This window comes from Anomaloglossus baeobatrachus, chromosome 1, assembly GCF_048569485.1.
Source record: "Anomaloglossus baeobatrachus isolate aAnoBae1 chromosome 1, aAnoBae1.hap1, whole genome shotgun sequence".
In the NCBI taxonomy this organism is placed as follows: Eukaryota; Metazoa; Chordata; class Amphibia; order Anura; family Aromobatidae; genus Anomaloglossus; species Anomaloglossus baeobatrachus.
This window is the reverse complement of record NC_134353.1, coordinates 81,738,603-81,759,824: the sequence shown is the minus strand read 5'-3', so window position 1 is coordinate 81,759,824 and position 21,222 is coordinate 81,738,603. Positions and strand designations below refer to the sequence as shown.

At 45.8% G+C, this 21,222-nt stretch overlaps 1 protein-coding gene across 1 annotated transcript in view; it reads left to right on the top strand.

The window, feature by feature from the left end:
• The first annotated feature begins 349 nt into the window (after positions 1–349).
• SLC2A9 (solute carrier family 2 member 9) overlaps positions 350–21,222 on the top strand; it is a 644,894-nt gene continuing 624,021 nt past the window's right edge. Inside the window, exons 1-2 of the mRNA XM_075346888.1 lie at positions 350–430; positions 5,197–5,304. Coding sequence (XP_075203003.1) covers positions 425–430; positions 5,197–5,304 — 114 coding nt within the window. The 5' untranslated portion in view covers positions 350–424. The remainder of the gene's footprint in view (positions 431–5,196; positions 5,305–21,222) is intronic.

Sequence of the window (21,222 nt, the reverse complement as noted above, 5' to 3'; positions counted from 1 at the left end):
TTCTACCATCTCTGGATCGGTGTTTCTTCCGTGGCAGTGCGGTTTTCTCCCATTCATCCTCCATTTTGAACCATCTCTCCCTGGGGTTCTGCAGCAGCCGTGTTACATGCATTGATAGTAGCTGTGACTGTCACAACTACACAAGGTGAGCCTTGCAACTCACATGATTCATCTTTGTTTCCCAGATGAGACCCTATTTGCGTTCCATTTGTCTTTCCAGTTTCTCCTTAGGCACAGAGACAATGACAGAAGTCACCTGGAGAATGCAGAACGCACCTCTGGGCTATAAGACGAGTTATTTATATTCATGTTTCTAATGTAAATTCAGTCATTTTGCAGCAATGGAGGACGCATGTGATATCCATTTCTTAAGCAGCTGTAGAAGTGCAGAGTCCTCAGCAGAGCTTATGGCAATGCAGGTGGGATGGCGGTGAGTATATAGCAAGCATCACCCCCTCGAATCAGTACAGATGTATCAGAGCTAAATATGTTAGGTAAAAGAGGGGGGAAGGAAAAATATTGGTGGCTAATCTGATAATTATGCCATATCTTAAAGATATAGTCTATAAATAGTGTGATTTTGAAAAAATCCTTTTATAGGGAATCTGTTATGTCTCCAAATGCCATTAACCTGCCAACATGGGGTTAATGTTAAGTGTTCCAATACTCTCTGTCCACCTCACTGAAAGTACAGCTACCGGGAGGAAGAGAAAATTAACTTTATTTCTTCTGGCAGCCACCAGCTTTAGGTCAGTGTCATGCCCGGAGTGTCTACTGTCACCACACAGTACACAGAAAGTGGCGGATGTACGCACGTCATGGCACTTTGACAGCTTGCTCATATATGTGCAGAACTAGCTGTCAAAGTGTCAGGGTGCGCTTACAACTCACAATGCTGTGAACAGTAACTGAAGCAACGCTGCGCGCGCCTCTCTGACTGAATTCCAGCAGCTCCCTGGAGGAATAAAGTTCATTTCCTCCCAGTAGCTGGGCTTTCAGTAAGACAGCTGGATAGAACTGTAAAACTAGTAACCTTGATATTAACCACATATCTCCACCTAATAGTGTTTGGGGACAGGACAGATTCCCTTTGAAGGAAATCTATCAGAAGGATTTTGCTACCTCATCTGAAATCAGCATGATGTAGATAAAAAGACTCTGAATCCAATATTGTATCACTTAGTTTACTGGGTTCAGCCGTTCTGACACAATCAGAGTTTTTAGATTTAGCAATGAAGCATACCTGAGAAAGCTGCCTCCGCCCATATCAGGCTCTGTATGTACAATATCTTTAGACAGTGAGTTGCTAATCACAGCAAAGAGCGTACCGGACTAGCTCACCTAGTCCAGTAATAAGACAAAACAATCACTGATCTCGGAGAGTGCAGCCAGAGAAAACACTGCCGGCAGTCAACAAAGGCGCTCAAAACAGTGAAATCCTAGGTGCATTGCCCCCTGGGAAGTATGCAAATCAAAAAAGGTCCGTGGAGCCTCTGTTAGGAGTCTTGACACAGAAACTAGCCAGATATCCCTCCGGGAAGGACCTAGCCAAGGAGTGGCTCTTTTAAGGAGACCACCATATTAGTCAATGTCCAGCTCTTTGACAAGTTTAAAGATATGACAAGGGAAATACAAAGGCCAGGTATCTGTGGCGCCCTGGACTAGCCAGGTCGTCACAGGTAACACACACGCACCCCCACCCCCACTAGACAGCAACATTAGCGAAACACAAAACCCTTGTTGCCTCCCTCCAGGGTCTGATGTCCACACCAGGTGGGGCGGAGCCAAGCGGTTAGCCCCACCCACAGAGGAGTTCACAGGCCTGGAGGCGGGAAAAGGAAGGAGAACAGTTTAGGAGGTTGAAGTGAGAGGAGTAAAGTGGAGAGTGTCTGGGTTTGTGGCCCAGGCACTGACAACAAGGTTGGCAGACGGTGGTGGCCGTCTGCAGGAGTGGTGGATCGACGCGGAACCGTAGGACCGGGTCGGGCGGTGGCCCGCCGGTACCGATCGGGGAGCGAAGTGAAGCCAGCACACACAGGCAGGGTCATCGGACCCCGACTAGGCCTTTAGTCACCGTCAACAGTCAAATCCGAGTGTGACAGGAACCCCAGGGGTTTCCTAACAACCAAAGACCCGTTAGAAGGCAACCGTCCACACCGTGAGGGTATACAGCTACCGCCAAAGGCTAGAGACCCAAGGGCCAGTGCCTGCGGGCAAACGGGTTCCTCCGGCATCCATACACCGGGGAGCGGACTATCGTTGGCGACCCATCGTAGTCAAGACAGTACACAAAGGTGCAGGGAAAGACAGCCGCCTTCACCTGTCTGGGGAGAAACACTGCGCAGCCGGCTGCGGGACCCGTCCATCCAGCCGTTTGATTTACCGGAGACTTTGTGCCTCTTTTGCTGAGTGAGTACACCCGTGCCATCCTGCACCGCGCCGCGCTGTCCCTGCAACCCTGCACCTCATCGACCCTGCCTTCCCGTCACACAACCGGGCCCCGGGACCACCAACCCCTACCCACGGAGGGGGAAAACAACATCCCAGCTGCTCCCTACCATCGCTCCCGGGATCCCCGTCACCAGCAGCGGTGGTGCCCATCTTCACCACAACCCGTGGGTGGCGTCACGGACTAAATCCCCAAAACAAACCAACCCCCTTTTCACTCACGGGCGAGGAGTGCCGCTCGAGTCCCCGGATCCGGCCCACCGCTCGAGCCACCGAGCAGCAGCAGCGCCGGACCCGAGCGTTCGCGAGCGCAACGCCCCGCCGCCCGCGACATATCCATCCACAGACAGCTGTTTTGGGGTTTTGCCCCTCATCAGTGTGGAGTAGGATTTTGGCTAGGTGGGAGCAATGCCTAGTAGTGCGGTAATAATAATCTCCTGAAGTGTGTGAAAAGAGATGCAATGCTGAATTTTGTTATGTTAACCCCTTCAGCCTGTTGTCTTCAAATTACATAGCAAACACCTGCTGACAGATTCCCTTTAACATTTGGAGGCTTGTGCTTTGAATGTAAATTTGTAGCTGGAGATTTGTGTCCTCAATTATATCTTAATCACAGACTAATAAAATTAATGCTGGAAATTGCTTGTTAATGTAATCAAACTAATTATACAGTCCAAAGGGGAATAAGTTATTCGAGTTTTAAAGCAGAGATGCTCCTGTAAATACAATTTTATATTTTAGATAATCTACAAAAAGGTCACATTATAAACATAATACTTATTGATTTTAGTTGCAACAAAGCTGATTATTATGACTCTTTTTTTATCAATGGCTGTATTTTTTTTTTACTGCAGGCTAAATAGAACCAATAGAACCAGTTTTAATTTTAGCCCTTTCATTTTTCTTTCTCTTCTTCCAAGCGTCATAACTATGGATGAGCGGACCCGTGTATGTCCGGGTCCGCCAGATTCGATTAACTGTAGTTAATAGTTCAGTTTGGTACCTGAACTTGACCTTGGACCCCGAACCCCATAGAAGTCATTAGGACCTTAACTTTGGTGCTGAGAAATAGCTGTAAAATGGTCGTAGCAAGTGGTAGGGGGCTGCAAAAGTAAGCAAAAAGGGGGAAAGAGCAGGACAATTGCCCTGCAAACATATGTGGGTATTGAAATGACCTAAATGGGTTCTGTCGCCATAGCCATGGGTAAACAGGAAGTAAATGAATAAAATAATAATTTTAAGAGTGGCCCCACAGAGTCTGTTTTCAGAGCCAGGCTTGACAAAGAACGCAGGTAGCGTTCGAAACGCGTTGCCGCACATGGGCTCCCTATTTTGTCCCTTGTAATGACAAGTATTTTTTACATCCTTTAAAATAAAGCTTGCACAAGATTTTATATTATTCCGGAAGCTGGATTACTTTTTTCTTCTATTGGATCCCTGCACTACCAGAGTGTTATCCCTGCATGCCGGACCTTGCAAGAGCTCAGCTGGATCACCTTTTTCCCTTCATGCCAGTACTCTGCATGGTTGTGATGGCTGTGGAAGTACCCACAGCCGAAGAGCTTGGTGATTGGCTGCGCTGCAGCCTTTCAACAAACTTTATTCAGCATAGAACTCCTAACTCAACTTCTGACTTCCATGAGAAATTTGTGTTTGAATTAGAGCTCCGGACAGGTACGAACCCCAAACTTTACAGTTCAAGTTCGCTCATCCCAAGTCATAACTTTTTTATTAGATGGCCCTACTAACTTAGCACTAGTACCCAAGGACGGTTGTCATATTGTCCTACTATCCAGGGACAGCGCCCGTCGTTCTACAATCCAGGGACAGCTCTTGGATAGCTTTACTAACCTAGTCCTAGTACCCAAGGACAGCACACTAAGGGCGGCGTTACCCGGTATGATATATCATGCGATATGTCGTCGGGGTCACGGAATTCATGATGCACATCCGGCATCATTAGATATGTCGTACCATGTGACATGTCCAAACGACTGTGAACGAGCAAAAATACTCACCTTATCGTTGCTCCTTGACACGTCGTTCATTTTCATAATCTCGTTCCTCCTTCTGTGCTCCGGTTGTTCGTCGTTCCTGTGGCAGCACACGTCGCTCCGTGTGACACCCAGGAACGACGAACACAGCTTACCTGAGTCCTGCCGGCAATGAGGAAGGAGGTGGGCGGGATGTTATGTCTCGCTCATCTCCGCCTCTCCGCTTCTATTGGCCGGCCGCTGTGTGACGTCGCTGTGACGCCGAACGTCCCTCCCCCTTCAGGAAGAGGATGTTTGCCACCCACAGCGAGGTCGTTAGGGAGGTAAGTACATGTGACGGGGGTTTAACAACTTTGTGAGACACGGGCAATGAATTGCCTGTGACGCACAAATGACGGGGGCAGGTGCGATCGCTAATGCGATTGCACGATATATCGTCTCGTGTAACGCTGCCCTTAGCCCTACAACCCGTGAACAGCTCTTGGACAGCCCTACACAGTTGTCATACAGCCCTACAAGCCTGGACAGCTCTTGTATGGCCCTTCTACCCACGGACAGCTCTAGTATAGCACCGGGCTAGTTTGTGCATTGCAGTCTATGCTTATACCACATGTCACATGGAGATATGCATGAGCCCTTACAATTACAAGCAGCCCTTTGAAGGAAACCTTTATGCTGATGTGGCCCTCAGAGAAATTGAGTTTGACTCCAATGAATTACTTAAATGTTAGTTTAATGCTTTTTTTTTTTTAAGGTGGACATAGATATTATGAGTCATGGTTGGGAGAAGTCTTCATGGCGGTCTGGGGCACAGGGGGATGAAAAGGAAAGTAAATGGCTCCAATCAAAGAACATGTCACCTGTGAGTCCCTGGATTTAACTGTAATGTATCACTTATATGTTCTGCATGACCACAGTGAATATCTGTTATCTGCTACCACAAAATCACTGTATGGGGGTATTAATGTTTTTATTTATTTATGTGTATTGGCCACGAATCATCATTTTCATTTTTTAAGTCACTCCCTTTCCTTTTTTGTCTTGTGAGATTAGTTGCTGTTTTTTGGCTCCAAATTCATCAAAATGGCGAACGCGGTTTATGAATGTGGGACAAAATCAGCCATGTTTTTTTCCTGTCTTAAGCTTCTTTTGCAACTTTTTGCTCCAAAGGTCGCAATTTGTTGCCATAAGAGACACATTTTGCAACTTTTTAAAAAGTAGCAAATGATGAATCAAGTAAAAACATAAAAACATCTTGAATTGCAAAAAAAGGAACAAATAGAATGATTAATTTGGTGCAAATGAATAAAAAAGGCGCAACTAGACAAAAACAGGCACAAAGGCAATGATGAATCGGGGATACAGTACCACATACACGGGGTGTAACTAGTGGAGGGTGCAGGGGTTAGTGTAACCATTCAGCTCTGGAGTTGGGGGGCAAAAGGTCCATAAAGCTAGAAATATACTATTAATGACCACTGGTAGTTGGGAGCCTAGTTAGACATGTGCAAAGTAGTTATTAGCAGCTCTCTATCACAATACAATGTACACAGAAAGCTGTGCTGTGGGCAGGGTTATACACAGCTCAACAACTGAGCTCTGCTAGATCTGCAGCAGAGAAAACTGTGATTGTATAATTACAGCTGCATCCAGTAAACTAAGTGATACATCACTGGAATCAGGGTATCTGTCCCTCCATGATGGTCATAACAGATTACATAGCAAAAATCGGCTGACAGATTCCCTTTAAAGGGAACCTGCCACCTGTAAAAACCCTTGCAGATCTGGGGTTAATCTGCAGGTTAAAAGCATTTGATTCCTGCCTGATACCTGTAACATTGAACCTTGCTGGCAAAAAGAAATGAACTTTAATCTTGACAGCAACATTCTGGTTTTAGTCATGGGGGCGTTGCCGGCACAAGTTCAGTCACCACTCTGTGTATGGAGAGTGGTGGCTGTAACCCCCCCCCCACACTGACAGACAGCCGGGTCTAATGATGAGTGGCTGTCAGTCCGAGCTGGGGGTGTGGTTACAGCTACCACTTTCCATTCACAGAGAGGTGACTGAACTTGTGCTGGCGCCGCCCCCATGCCTGAAACCCAAACACTGCCGGAAGGATTAAAGTTAATTTCCTCCTGGCAGCGAGCTTCAATGTGCAGGAGTTGAGCAGGTACCAAATGTTATTACCCTGCAGATTAACCCCATATCTGCAGGTTACAAGCGTTTTTACAGGTGATGGGTTCCCTTTAATGCATTGCTCTGTCACTGCTGCTTCACACAATATACCCCCTGCACTTTTATTTTAGGATGTCCCTCCTGATATTAGATCTGCTGCGTACGTTAATGAAAATAACAATTCATTTCCTGACTCCAAAGACAAAATTAGGAAAGTGCTCACGTTGCCAATTATAACAAATCAAATGAGTCAGTATGCAAAAATGAGGGAGGTCTGTACTCTGTTACTCCGAAGCATGTGATATCTATTTCCAAAGTAGCTTCATGAAAATATGATAATATGTGCAGTCTCCTCTGCAAAAGAAAGCTGGGATGACGGTAAGTACATAGAGCCCCTAATAAATCAGCAGAGATGTAGCAGAGCTGTAGGGGTTATTTAATTCTTTAAGTTTGCATTAGAATTATTTATTAAAATAAATGACAAAGTTAGAAAATTCTGGTTAATTTTATATACAGTCATATGAAAAAGTTTGGGCACCCCTATTAATGTTAACCTTTTTTCTTTATAACAATTTGGGTTTTTGCAACAGCTGTTTCTGTTTCATATATCTAATAACTGATGGACTCAGTAATATTTCTGGATTGAAATGAGGTTTATTGTACTAACAGAACATGTGCAATCCGCATTTAAACAAAATTTGACCGGTGCAAAAGTATGGGCACCCTTATCAATTTCTTGATTTGAACACTCCTAACTACTTTTTACTGACTTACTGAAGCACTAAATTGGTTTTGTAACCTCATTGAGCTTTGAACTTCATAGGCAGGTGTATCCAATCATGAGAAAAGGTATTTAAGGTGGCCACTTGCAAGTTGTTCTCTTATTTGAATCTCCTATGAAGAGTGGCATCATGGGCTCCTCAAAACAACTCTCAAAAGATCTGAAAACAAAGATTATTCAACATAGTTGTTCAGGGGAAGGATACAAAAAGCTGTCTCAGAGATTTAAACTGTCAGTTTCCACTGTGAGGAACATAGTAAGGAAATGGAAGAACACAGGTACAGTTCTTGTTAAGCCCAGAAGTGGCAGGCCAAGAAAATTATGAGAAAGGCAGAGAAGAAGAATGGTGAGAACAGTCATGGACAATCCACAGACCACCTCCAAAGACCTGCAGCATCATCTTGCTGCAGATGGTGTCAATGTGCATCGGTCAACAATACAGCGCACGTTGCACAAGGAGAAGCTGTATGGGAGAGTGATGCGAAAGAAGCCGTTTCTGCAAGCACGTCACAAACAGAGTCGCCTGAAGTTTGCAAAAGCACATTTGGACAAGCCAGTTACATTTTGGAAGAAGGTCCTGTGGACTGATGAAACAAAGATTGAGTTGTTTGGTCATACAAAAAGGCGTTATGCATGGAGGCAAAAAACACGGCATTCCAAGAAAAGCACTTGCTACCCACAGTAAAATTTGGTGGAGGTTCCATCATGCTTTGGGGCTGTGTGGCCAATGCCGGCACCGGGAATCTTGTTAAAGTTAAGGATCGCATGGATTCAACTCAGTATCAGCAGATTCTTGACAATAATGTGCAAGGATCAGTGACGAAGTTGAAGTTACGCAGGGGATGGATATTTCAGCAAGACAATGATCCAAAACACCGCTCCAAATCTACTCAGGCATTCATGCAGAGGAACAATTACAATGTTCTGGAATGGCCATCCCAGTCCCCAGACCTGAATATCATTGAAAATCTGTGGGATGATTTGAAGTGTGCTGTCCATGCTCGGCGACCATCAAACTTAACTGAACTGGAATTGTTTTATAAACAGGAATGGTCAAATATACCTTCATCCAGGATCCAGGAACTCATTAAAAGCTACAGGAAGCGACTAGAGGCTGTTATTTTTGCAAAAGGAGGATCTACAAAATATTAATGTCACTTTTATGTTGAGGTGCCCATACTTTTGCACCGGTCAAATTTTGTTTAAATGCGGATTGCACATTTTCTGTTAGTACAATAAACCTCATTTCAATCCAGAAATATTACTCAGTCCATCAGTTATTAGATATATGAAACTGAAATAGCTGTTGCAAAAACCCAAATTGTTATAAAGAAAAAAGGTTAACATTAATAGGGGTGCCCAAACTTTTTCATATGACTGTACATTATTACGCCAGGTAATTTAACATCACTCCAGCGTATATTTTTTTTCCAGCCCCGGAGTAACACTTTACATCTACGCCCATTGCCCTCTGGCAAATACTCACCTTCCAACTGCTTCGTAGACTCTGCTCCGGTCCTGCGGCTCCATCTTATGACTGTAACTTCTGACTAACAAATAGGAGGCAGTTGCACACTGCAGTGCTAAGATATGTGGAACAATGAATATGGGAATATAGACATGCAATACTGCTATGAAACATGCAAAATTTTAGATACTTAGTACACAAAAATGGCCAGTCTTATTTGAGCACAACAGCCAATGGCAAGGTAACCTCTTTTTGTTAGGTCCCTGCCTACTCTAATGCCTCTCTTTGGGTTAAAAAAAACCTTAAAATTTATGAGTGGTAACTTCTGATTGGCCAGAAGGAAGAAATTATGTCACAAGAGCTCATTGTAACTCTATGAGAACCAAAACGAGGCCAGAATGAGGCTCTCATAGACTTGTATTGAGTTGTGACCTCTGGAACTCTATGAAAAATTGGAGCTGCCTGTCACAAACTGCTGACACCGATGGAAGGTGAAGCCCCTGGAAGTTATGCGTAAAACAGGGGTGAGGGGACTTACATTTAAGCTGCATCCCCAGGAGTGAAATAAAACAAAAATGCTGGAGTGGTGCATTAATGTTTTTTTAGAATTTGATTGTAATATTAACTCTCTGTTATGAAACATAATGAGATGTTTAAAATATTATTAATATTATTATTGTTATTATTATCATGATTAATATTAATGTGTGAGAGTACACGATGCCTTAAAGGGAACCTGCCACCAGGTTTTTTCTTTATGAGCTGTGGACACCACCAGTGAGCCCTTATATACAACATTCTAGAATACCGTATAGAAGAGCCCAGGCTGCTCTCTATAATGTAAAAAAAGACCTTTATTATACTCATCTAGGGGTCAGTCCAGTCCCATAGGCATCGCTGGTTGCGGGTCCAGCGCCTCCTCTATCTTGTGCGATTGCCATCCTCCTTCTTCCCAGCCCAGTATGGATGACATATCCTACGTCATCCACAGAGGTTGGCATTGCTCTCCTGCGCAGGCGCACTTCTCTCTGGCCCACTGGGGGTAGATCAATGTATTGTACTGCGCATGCACGGGCGGTCTTTGACTTTTCCTTGCGCCTGTGTATTTAAGTACTATGCTCTGCAGTCAGCAGGGCAGATCAAAGTGCACTTGCGCAGAACCGTGGATGATATAGGACGCATCATCTACACTGGGATGGGAAGAAGGAGGACGAAGTGATCGTAGCAGACAGGCGGGGCTGGAACCGAGACCATTGACTCACATTGGACCGAACCGCCCCCTAGGTGAGTATAATAAAGGTGTTTATGTTCTACAGCTCAGCTTGAGCTCTTATATACAGTATTCTAGAATGCTGTATATAAGAGCTCAAAGGAGGTGGCCCAGTTTATAAGGGACAAATTTGGTGACAAGTTCCCTTTCACTTAGGGTGGTTGCACATTGCACATTTCTTTCCATTTTAAATAAGGCATATCCAAAATTGGATCCATGGTGAATGAGAAGTATAAGGGGTACTTTGCACATTGCGACATCGCTAGCATCGGCTAGCGATGCCGAGCGCGATAGTATCCGCTCCCGTCGCACATGCAATATCTTGTGATAGCTGCTGTAGCGAACATTATCGCTATGGCAGCTTCACATGCACTTACCTGCCCTGCGATGTTGCTCAGGCCGGCGACCCGCCTCCTTCCTAAGACGTCACACGGCAGGCAGCCAATAGAAGCGAAGGGGCGGAGATGAGCGGGACGTAAACATCCCGCTCACCTCCTTCCTTCCGCATAGCCGGCGTGAGACGCAGGTAAGGAGATGTTCCTCGTTCCTGCGGCTTCACACACAGCGATGTGTGCTGAAGCAGGTACGAGGAACAACATCGTATCTCCTATTGGTGCGACATTATGAAAATGACTGACGCTACACAGATCACCGATTTTCAACACTTTTGCGATCGTTTATCAGCGCATCTAGGCTTTACACGTTGCGACGTTGTTACCGGTGCCGGATGTGCGTCACTTACGATTTGACCTCGACGATATCGCAGTAGCGATGTCGCAACGTGCAAAGTACCCCTAAGTCTTTCCTTTATATTTCTTTTCCACCTTCATTAATTTTTGGTTTTGGCAAAAAAAAAAAATACTGGATTAAAAACTGCAGTGGTGTTTTTGCAAATGACGCTGAGTATGATGGTTCCTTATGGTAACATTTTGTGCCATGCTGCTCTCCTGAATAAGTGGTCTTGATATGTTTATGCTTAATGATGATTTAGGGTGCAATTTTAGCACTTGGTGATGAAATGTATGCAAATCTTTAAAATCTATATTTGCAAACCACTAGAATCTCAGTAAAGTGATTAGATAATGCAAAAAATGACTCACAAAGGAAACCGTGTGGGTAGGGGGCGGATAGATTTTGGTGGGAAGCAAATCTGTTTATCTTTCTTTCTGTCCTCTTTATTGGCAACGTGCCCAAAAACAGGTGAAGTTGGAGAAAACTGCAGAGTACCAGAGCCAGGACATCTGTGGTTGAGAATCACAATATATTCTGTTTTGCTAATTTATGCACATAACTTACAGTGTAGGTATACAGTATATGTACAACATTCATTTACCATAGTAAATGCATTACTGTGTACTGGATCCTGATCCTGGATTACATAATGTATTATAGCCTGCAGCTGCATTCTCATTTGTATCTCATCAGTGCAGAAATTTCACAGCAGAACTTGTTTTTGGGGTTTTGCTCTTATGGAATTGATTGTATTGTAAAAATGATCTGAAAATAACTTTCTTCAGATCAGTGTGACAGGACACACTTTTAAGGATGCAAAAATTCTAAAGATATTTATTTTTTTATTTGATTTATTTTTAATGAGGGAGAAGGAGCGTGATTATTTTTTTATTTATTTATATTTTTTTATTCTATTTATGTTTTAGTTCTTTTAGGGGATTTTAACCTGTCATCATCTGATTGTTTATACTGTATACTGCAATATCAGGATATTTCAGCAAATAGGACAAATCATGTTCTCCTAAAGTGGCACAGTGCATCTGTAAAAAGGGCAGCAACAGGGGTCTTTAAATACAAAAGTGTAATGCTGCTAGCATAAATACAGTTGTAGCAATACTTAACTTGTCAGATAGCACAATGTTTTATCAACCTAGCCATGTTGTACTCATACAATAAGATGTGGATTATTACATCTGTACACAATCAGAAGCAATACAGGAAAGTGTCATTAGAATGATCATCAATACAGTAATACTGCACCAGAACCAATATCAGTTCATGAATACAGCACCAGAACCACAATCAGTACATGAGTTCAGCATCAATACATGAATACAGCACCAGAACTATCATCAGTACAATACATCCCAATAACCACCATCTGTACATGAGTTCAGCATCCGTCCATGAATACAGCACTAGAACCATCACCAGTACATGAATACATCACAATAACCACCATCAGTACATGAGTTCAGCATCAGTACATGAATACAGGTCAGTACATTAGTTCAGCATCCGAACATGAATACAGGACCTAAATCACCATCAATACAGGAATGCAATACCAAGCATAGTACAGCAGTTAAAAATAACAGTGTCAGTGTAATGCCACTTGTATAAAAATATCTGCTCACGCAATGCCATTTAAAAAATAATTGTTCCTCACTGTGTTACCAGTCCTCCAAACTATCACTCTTATGGTTTACTACCTCCACAGTCCTCTCCTATAAAACATTACCTCCACACTGTCTTCCTTTATGAACGATAACCACCAACTGTCCTCTCTTATGAGCTATAACCATTACACTGTCCTCCATTAACAATTATCAACTCAACATTGTCCTCCCTTATGAACTTTAGTAAGTTCGCACTTTCCTGCCTCCACTGCTATTCCTTATGCTTTTCCCATCCTGTTCCTATTTCCACACAACCCACCTGTCACACTTTGACACATAGCGGACATGTTCAGACCAACCAAAGTCTGGTTGCACAACAAAAATGCACGACAAAAATACAAACAAAAGTACAACATGTAAGGGAGAACACCGGGGATGCAATAACTATGGTGGACCCCAGCTCTAGTGAGTGGGGTAGATGGACACCTCCTGCACTCACCTGCTACTGACCCTGTGCTCCTAACCAGGCCCTATACAGTCTCCTCAACTGTCGCCAAACAGGAACCTGAGACCCTAAGAAAAACCCTGTTGTGGCCCTGACTAGTGCGTTAGGTGGTGGCAGACACTAACTCTTTGGAAAATGATGAAATCACACTCCCAGGTGAGAGGTGGGGGGGGGGGGGCAGCAAAATACAACCCCCTTAGAAACCCTTCAATCTACGTTGGTGGTGCTCTAAAGACAATTACTATACTTCCTTTGCACCAGATATAACAATGCCCTCCCATCATCTTCAGAGTTAAAGGACATAAATTCACCATTTGTAATTTTCTTATCTTTTCTTATCCTGTAATCAATGAAGTTTTTGCACCAAATTCTTTAAAATTGCGCTTGTGGGTCTTACAGGGGTTTCCACTACGAGAACATTGCCTTATGATTACACATTTCCCCGAAATAAAGCCTATACTCACCTCCCCGTGCTGACACCATTTGTAGAAGTGGACAACCCCTTTTAGTTTTGTGCAAAATAAATAATGTTCTTTATTATTGTTCTTTTCCTTTTTTTGTAACTTTTTAATGGAAAAATTCAAAGCAGTCTCCTCCTCTCTGTATACACAGCAGCCTCCTCCTCTTGGTATACACAGCAGCCTCCTCCTCTCTGTATACACAGCAGCCTCCTCCTCTTGGTATACACAGCAGCCTCCTCCTCTCTGTATACACAGCAGCCTCCTCCTCTTGGTATACACAGTAGCCTCCTCCTCTCTGTATACACAGCAGTCTCCTCTTCTCTGTATACACAGATGTCTCCTCCTCTCTGTATACACAGCAGCCTCCTCCTCTTGATATACACAGCAGCCTCCTCCTCTCTGTATACACAGCAGCCTCCTCCTCTCTGTATTTGTGTCGCCCTGGGCAAACCAGGGGACACAGGTCATCACACCACCACACCCTACATCCCAGTTAGGAACACCAAAGCTAACCAAAAATCCTTGTTGCCTTCCTCCAGAGGCTGATGATTCACACCAGGGGGTGGGCCAGGCGGTTGGCTCCGCCCACCGAGGAGTTCACAGCTCTGGAGGCGGGAGAAACCAGGCAGATCAGTTAGGGAGGTGAAGGAGTAAACATGAGTTGACTTAAGGAAGTGAAAGTAGAAGGAAGAAAAGTGGTAAAGGAGGAAAGCAAGAGTGGTGAAAGGAAAGAAAGAGAGTGAAAAGCCTGAAGTGGTCCAGCTGTGTGCAGGACCGGGTCAGCAAGGTCAGCAACGACGGTGACTGTCCATAGGGGTGACTGTTCGGGAGTTCCTGGAAGGACCGCGGATGGGTAGTGACCCGGCGGTCTGGAGCAGCGTGCAAAGGACAGTCAGCACCAGGGCAGGGGCCTCTCGGACCCCGGCAAGGCTAGGAGTCGCCATTATTTGCCGAATCCGTCAGTGAAGGGGACGTCGATCCCCCAACAACCAAGTCCCGATTGAAGGCAACAGTCCAACCATTAAGGAGGAACACCGCCACCGCCAAGGCACCAGTTCCTCAGGGCCAGCGTCTGCGGGCAAAGTAGAGCTCCTCCGGTCCAGCTTGAAGCCGGGGAGCGGGTTACCGGTGGGAACCCATCGCTACCAACTTAGAAACATCAGGTGCAGGTCAGAGGGACATCACCGTTACCTACTGGGAGAGCAAGTGCAGCCGTCCGTGGGAACCGTCTTTCCAGCCGTGTGGTTTACCGTAAAACTGTGTCAACGTCTCAGGCTGAGTGAGTACCACAGTGCCGCGTCCCTGCGCCCACCAGGCCCAGCACCTCCCTCACCATCACCGGGCCCCGGGATCACCAACCCCTACCCACGGAGGGGCAACGCAACATCTCGCTGCTACACACCATCGTCCCCGGGCCTATAGAGCAGCGGTGGTGAAAACACCACAACCGTGGGTGGCGTCACGGACAATAAACAATTCCCACACCCAACAACCCCCTTTCACTCACGGGCGAGGAGTGTCGCTCGAGAACCCCCGGGATCCGGCCCACCGCTCGAGCCACCACTGAGCAGCAGCCGCCGGACCCGAGCAGAAGGGGTGAGCGTAGTGTGCTGACACCCTCCTCTCCGCCCGCGACATATACACAGCAGCCTCCTCCTCTTGGTATACACAGTAGCCTCCTCCTCTCTCTGTATACACAGCAGCCTCCTCCTCCTCTTGGTATACACAACAGCCTCCTCTTCTCTGTATACACAGCAGCCTCCTCCTCTCTGTATACACAGCAGCCTCCTCTTCTTGGTATACACAGCAGCCTCCTCCTCTCTGTATACACAGCAGCCTCCTTCTCTCTGTATACACAGCAGCCTCCTCCTCTCTGTATACACAGCAGCCTCCTCCTCTCTGTATACACAGCAGCCTCCTCCTCTCTGTATACACAGCAGCCTCCTCTCGGTATACACAGCAGCCTCCTCCTCTCTGTATACACAGCACCCTCCTCCTCTCTGTATACACAGCAGCCTCCTCCTCTCTGTATACACAGCAGTCTCCTCTTCTCTTTATACACAGCAGCCTCCTCCTCTCTGTATACACAGCAGCCTCCTCCTCTCTGTATACACAGCAGCCTCCTCCTCTCTTTATACACAGCAGCCTCCTCCTCTCTGTATACACAGCAGTCTCCTCTTCTCTTTATACACAGTAGCCTCCTCCTCTCTGTATACACAGCAGCCTCCTCCTCTTGATATACACAGCAGCCTCCTCCTTTCTGTATACACAGCAGTCTCCTCTCTGTATACACAGCAGCCTCCTCCTCTCTGTATACACAGCAGCCTGCTCCTCTATGTATGCACAACAGCCTCCTCTTCTCTGTATACACAGCAGTCTCATCCACTCTGTACTCCTCTTGGTACACACCCAGCATACTCTACTTCTCTCCACAAACTCAGACTCCTCCTCTCTGTACACACCCATCCTCCTCTTTCTCTCTGTTCACACCTCGCCTCCTTCTCCTTTCTGTACACACCAAGCCTCCGCCTTCTCTCTGTACACACCCAGCCACCACCTTCTCTCTGTAGACACTGAGCATGCTCTACCTCTCTCCACCATCTCAGCCTCCTCTTCCTCTCTATACACACTCAGCCTCCTCCTCTCTATACACACTCAGCCTCCTCCTCCTCTCTGTACGCACCCAGCCTCCTCCTCCTCTCTGTACGCACCCAGCCTCCATCTCCTCTCTGTACACACCCAGCCTCCTCCTCCTCTCTGTACACACCAGTCTCCTCCTCCTCCTCTCTGTACACACCCAGCCTCCTCCTCCTCTCTGTACGCACCCAGCCTCCATCTCCTCTCTGTACACACCCAGCCTCCTCCTCCTCTCTGTACACACCAGTCTCCTTCTCTCTGTACACACCAGTCTCCTCCTCCTCTCTGTACACACCAGTCTCCTCCTCCTCTCTGTACACACCCAGCCTCCTCCTCCTCTCTGTACGCACCCAGCCTCCATCTCCTCTCTGTACACACCCAGCCTCCTCCTCCTCTCTGTACACACCAGTCTCCTTCTCTCTGTACACACCAGTCTCCTCCTCCTCTCTGTACACACCAGTCTCCTCCTCCTCTCTGTACACACCCAGCCTCCTCCTCCTCTTTGTACACACCCAGCCACCTCCTTTCTGTACACACCCAGTCTCCTATTTTGTTGAACATATCCTATATGTCTGTTTTTCCAATTGTTTTCGTACACGTGCTTTTTCCCTACTGGAATAGTAAGTAGATTAATTAATGGAGTCATTTGGATTACCAATGCCCTCATATTTATTTATTTATTTTTCACCCATTTCACATATTATGTCCCTCATGAGGTTATAAATATACCTTTGTGTGAAATTTCTGCCTTTAAATTCTTTTTTCAAACTTTTTTTCACCTGTAACTGGGGCTGGTACATTAGCCAAAGTTACAAGGGAAATTCAGCCTCCTACCTGCATAGCAGAGGCGACTGTGTCCCATAAGACCAAGCAGCTCCTACTGCCTCAACACACCAAGCGATCACATGACTATTGGGTTCAGAGAAGGAAACGCCATTAGCATTCCTGTTACTGTGTACAAAGTGCTTGTAAGGCAACCGAACTCCGAAGTCGGACACTGATTTTTTTTTTAAAAAGTCAGTGTTTGGTACAAACCCTGAACTTTACAGTTTGGGTTCACTCATCTCTAAACATGAATTTACCTCAATCAAGGTGTTGCTCACAAGTTTTTTTTTTGAAATTCCAAAAAGATCTTTGCAAAAAGTTGTTAAAATGATCACGGTGCCTTCTTATTTTTGCTGAGGTTTTCCGAAGTGTTAACAAAAATGCAATGTATTTGCCGTAACATTTGGAAACTTTCAGAAGATATGCGGCACTTATACTACTATGGGTAATATCTCAACAAAGACTATGACTTTTTTGCTGTGACGTAAGGTAAACCACAGAAAAAAAATGCGCCATGCTGTGACCACAATGTATCTCTAATCTGTACAGCAGTGCTGGTCTCTGAATCCGTCCATTCAAAACTAATTAAGTTCTTGTGTTCAAAAATAAATTACAGCATGTTCTTTCAAGAACATAGGGCTAATTAATTCAAATTCTGTACTTTGAAGCAAATAAAGACACCACAGACACTTTTTTTTTCTTTTTGCAAACTACAGGCAAAAATATTTTAATGTGTGAATATATATATATACAGTGCCTACAAGTAGTATTCAACCCCCTGCAGATTTAGCAGGTTTGATAAGATGCAAATAAGTTAGAGCCTGCAAACTTCAAACAAGAGCAGGATTTATTAACAGATACATAAATCTTACAAACCGACAAGTTATGTTGCTCAGTTAAATTTTCATAAATTTTCAACATAAAAGTGTGGGTCAATTATTATTCAACCCCTAGGTTTAATATTTTGTGGAATAACCCTTGTTTGCAATTACATCTAATAATCGTCTTTTATAAGACCTGATCAGGCCGGCACAGGTCTCTGGAGTTATCTTGGCCCACTCCTCCATGCAGATCTTCTCCAAGTTATCTAGGTTCTTTGGGTGTCTCATGTGGACTTTAATCTTGAGCTCCTTCCACAAGTTTTCAATTGGGTTAAGGTCAGGAGACTGACTAGGCCACTGCAACACCTTGATTTTTTCCCTCTTGAACCAGGCCTTGGTTTTCTTGGCTGTGTGCTTTTTGTCGTTGTCTTGTTGGAAGATGAAATGACGACCCATCTTAAGATCCTTGATGGAGGAGCGGAGGTTCTTGGCCAAAATCTCCAGGTAGGCCGTGCTATCCATCTTCCCATGGATGCGGACCAGATGGCCAGGCCCCTTGGCTGAGAAACAGCCCCACAGCATGATGCTGCCACCACCATGCTTGACTGTAGGGATGGTATTCTTGGGGTCGTATGCAGTGCTATCCAGTCTCCAAACGTCACGTGTGTGGTTGGCACCAAAGATCTCGATCTTGGTCTCATCAGACCAGAGAACCTTGAACCAGTCTGTCTCAGAGTCCTCCAAGTGATCATGAGCAAACTGTAGACGAGCCTTGACATGACGCTTTGAAAGTAAAGGTACCTTACGGGCTCGTCTGGAATGGAGACCATTGCAGTGGAGTACGTTACTTATGGTATTGACTGAAACCAATGTCCCCACTGCCATGAGATCTTCCCGGAGCTCCTTCCTTGTTGTCCTTGGGTTAGTCTTGACTCTTCGGACAAGCCTGGCCTCGACACGGGTGGAAACTTTCAAAGGCTGTCCAGGCCGTGGAAGGCTAACAGTAGTTCCATAAGCCTTCCACTTCCGGATGATGCTCCCAACAGTGGAGACAGGTAGGCCCAACTCCTTGGAAAGGGTTTTGTACCCCTTGCCAGCCTTGTGACCCTCCACGATCTTGTCTCTGATGGCCTTGGAATGCTCCTTTGTCTTTCCCATGTTGACCAAGTATGAGTGCTGTTCACAAGTTTGGGGAGGGTCTTAATTAGTCAGAAAAGGCTGGAAAAAGAGATAATTAATCCGAACATGTGAAGCTCATTGTTCTTTGTGCCTGAAATACTTCTTAATACTTTAGGGGAACCAAACAGAATTCTTGTGGTTTGAGGAGTTGAATAATAAATGACCCTCTGAATAAACTTTTCACAATTTAAAAAAAAAATAAAAAAAGAAATAACATTATTTTTTGCTGCAGTGCATTTCACACTTCCAGGCTGATCTACAGTCCAAATGTCACAATGCCAAGTTAATTCCGAATGTGTAAACCTGCTAAATCTGCAGGGGGTTGAATACTACTTGTAGGCACTGTATACCATATTTTTCGGACTATAAAACGCATCCTGGTTTTAGAGGAGGAAAATAGGAAAATAAAATTTTCAGCAAAAAATGTGGTCATGACCCACAGTTAAGGGGCGAGGATCTGCTGCTGACACTGTTATGGAGGTAATGTCCCCAAATTCTCTACTAAGGTACCCCATCCTGGCAATGACCCTCCTGCCTTGTATATGATCCCCATCCTTGTATATATGTCCCTCATCCTGGTATAGCCCCCATCCTGCTATATACCGCCATCCTGATAAATACCCCCATTCTGGTATAGCCCCCATCCTGCTATATAACCCCATCCAGATAAATACCCCCATACTGATATATACCCCCATCCTGCTATATACCCCCATCCTGCTATATAGCCCAATCCTGCTATATACCCCCATCCTGATAAATACCCCCATCCTGATAAATACCCCCATCCTGACAAATACTCCCATCCTGCTATATACCCCCATCCTGCTATATACCCCCATCCTGCTCATTTACACCCATCCTGCTCATATACCCCCATCCAGCTCATATACTCCCATCCTGCTCATAATATACCCCCATCCTGGTATATACCCCCATACTGGTATATACCCCCATCCTGCTCATATACTCCCATCCTGCTCATAATATACCCCCATCCTGGTATATGCCCTCATCCTGCTATATACCCCCATCCTGCTATATGGTCTGTATCCTATGGCACAGAAAAAATAAACGTTTATACACACCTTTGCTCACTCCAGCAGAATCGATCATCTTCCTCTCTGTGTCAGCAGCAGCGCCGCTGACCTGTGTGGAGCCGTTCCCCTGCAGCCTCGCGATGTCCTCCTGTCTGCCGGCTTGCTGATGTGTGTGGAGACTAGCGGTGTGCACAGGGATTACGTCATCACTGTGCTCACCGCTCTCTACACAGATCAGCGGGCCGGCAGACATCGCGGTGCTGCAGGGATCAGTGGCTGGTGAGTATACCGTACTTATTCACTGCCCCCCGCGCTGATGATGATGCGAGGGGGCAGTGCAGTGAATACAGCCGCACATGATCACTCCAGGCTGTAGTTGCCAGGGGTAATCACGCGGGCTGGCTGTTTATTATGCGCGCATTCCCTGCCCATCACCCCGCCCACCTGTCAACGTCGGCTTCAGCGCTGAGGGATGATGGGTGGAAGGATGGCAGGGGATGCATGCATATGAAATGAGCAGGCCCACCTGGTCATGGCAGGCGCTGCTACAGCCTGCTCGCGCCGACGATGACCTGATCCACCCCAGCACCCACATTCCCCGCAGCCCTACATTCAGACTATAAGACGCACCCCCACTTTCCCCCAACATTTGGGGGAAAAAAAGTGCATCTTATAGTCCGAAAAATACGGTATATAGACACATCTGCAGGTTTTTCTCACTATCTTGATATGAAATCAGAATAAACTTCAAATTTCCAGATACTTGAAGGTGCCTCGTTCATCTGTACAAACAATTATATGTGACTCGCTCACCCCAGGGCTATGGGACACCCGGTGCTGGGCCAGACTAGTCTGGGGGACGTCAGTGGTGGCGGGGCCCGACTCTGTGGCCCTGGTGGGTGTCAGTTTTAATCGGGCTGGTGACTTGGGAGCAATTAAAGTATATGTTTCGTGACGCCACCTGTGGTATGCGGCTATTAAGCCGCCGCTGCTGTGTGAGGCCTCCGGGGTGATGTTATGGCAGCAATGGTGGTACTGCTCCCCACAGGTGGAGCGGAACCCCGGGAACACTGTTAGTGCTCGTGAAAGTCTATGGTGTTGTGTGGCTAACACGGTGCAGGGCCGACAGGCAATGAAAGAACCAGGCACAAACAACAGTCTCTTTACCTTCTCCTCTTTTACTTTAGGAACAGTCTAGTCCTGGGAGACCGTCACAGGTGGTGAAGGGGATCCGGCCAGCCTGGAAGTACTTGGGGTGATCTTTCT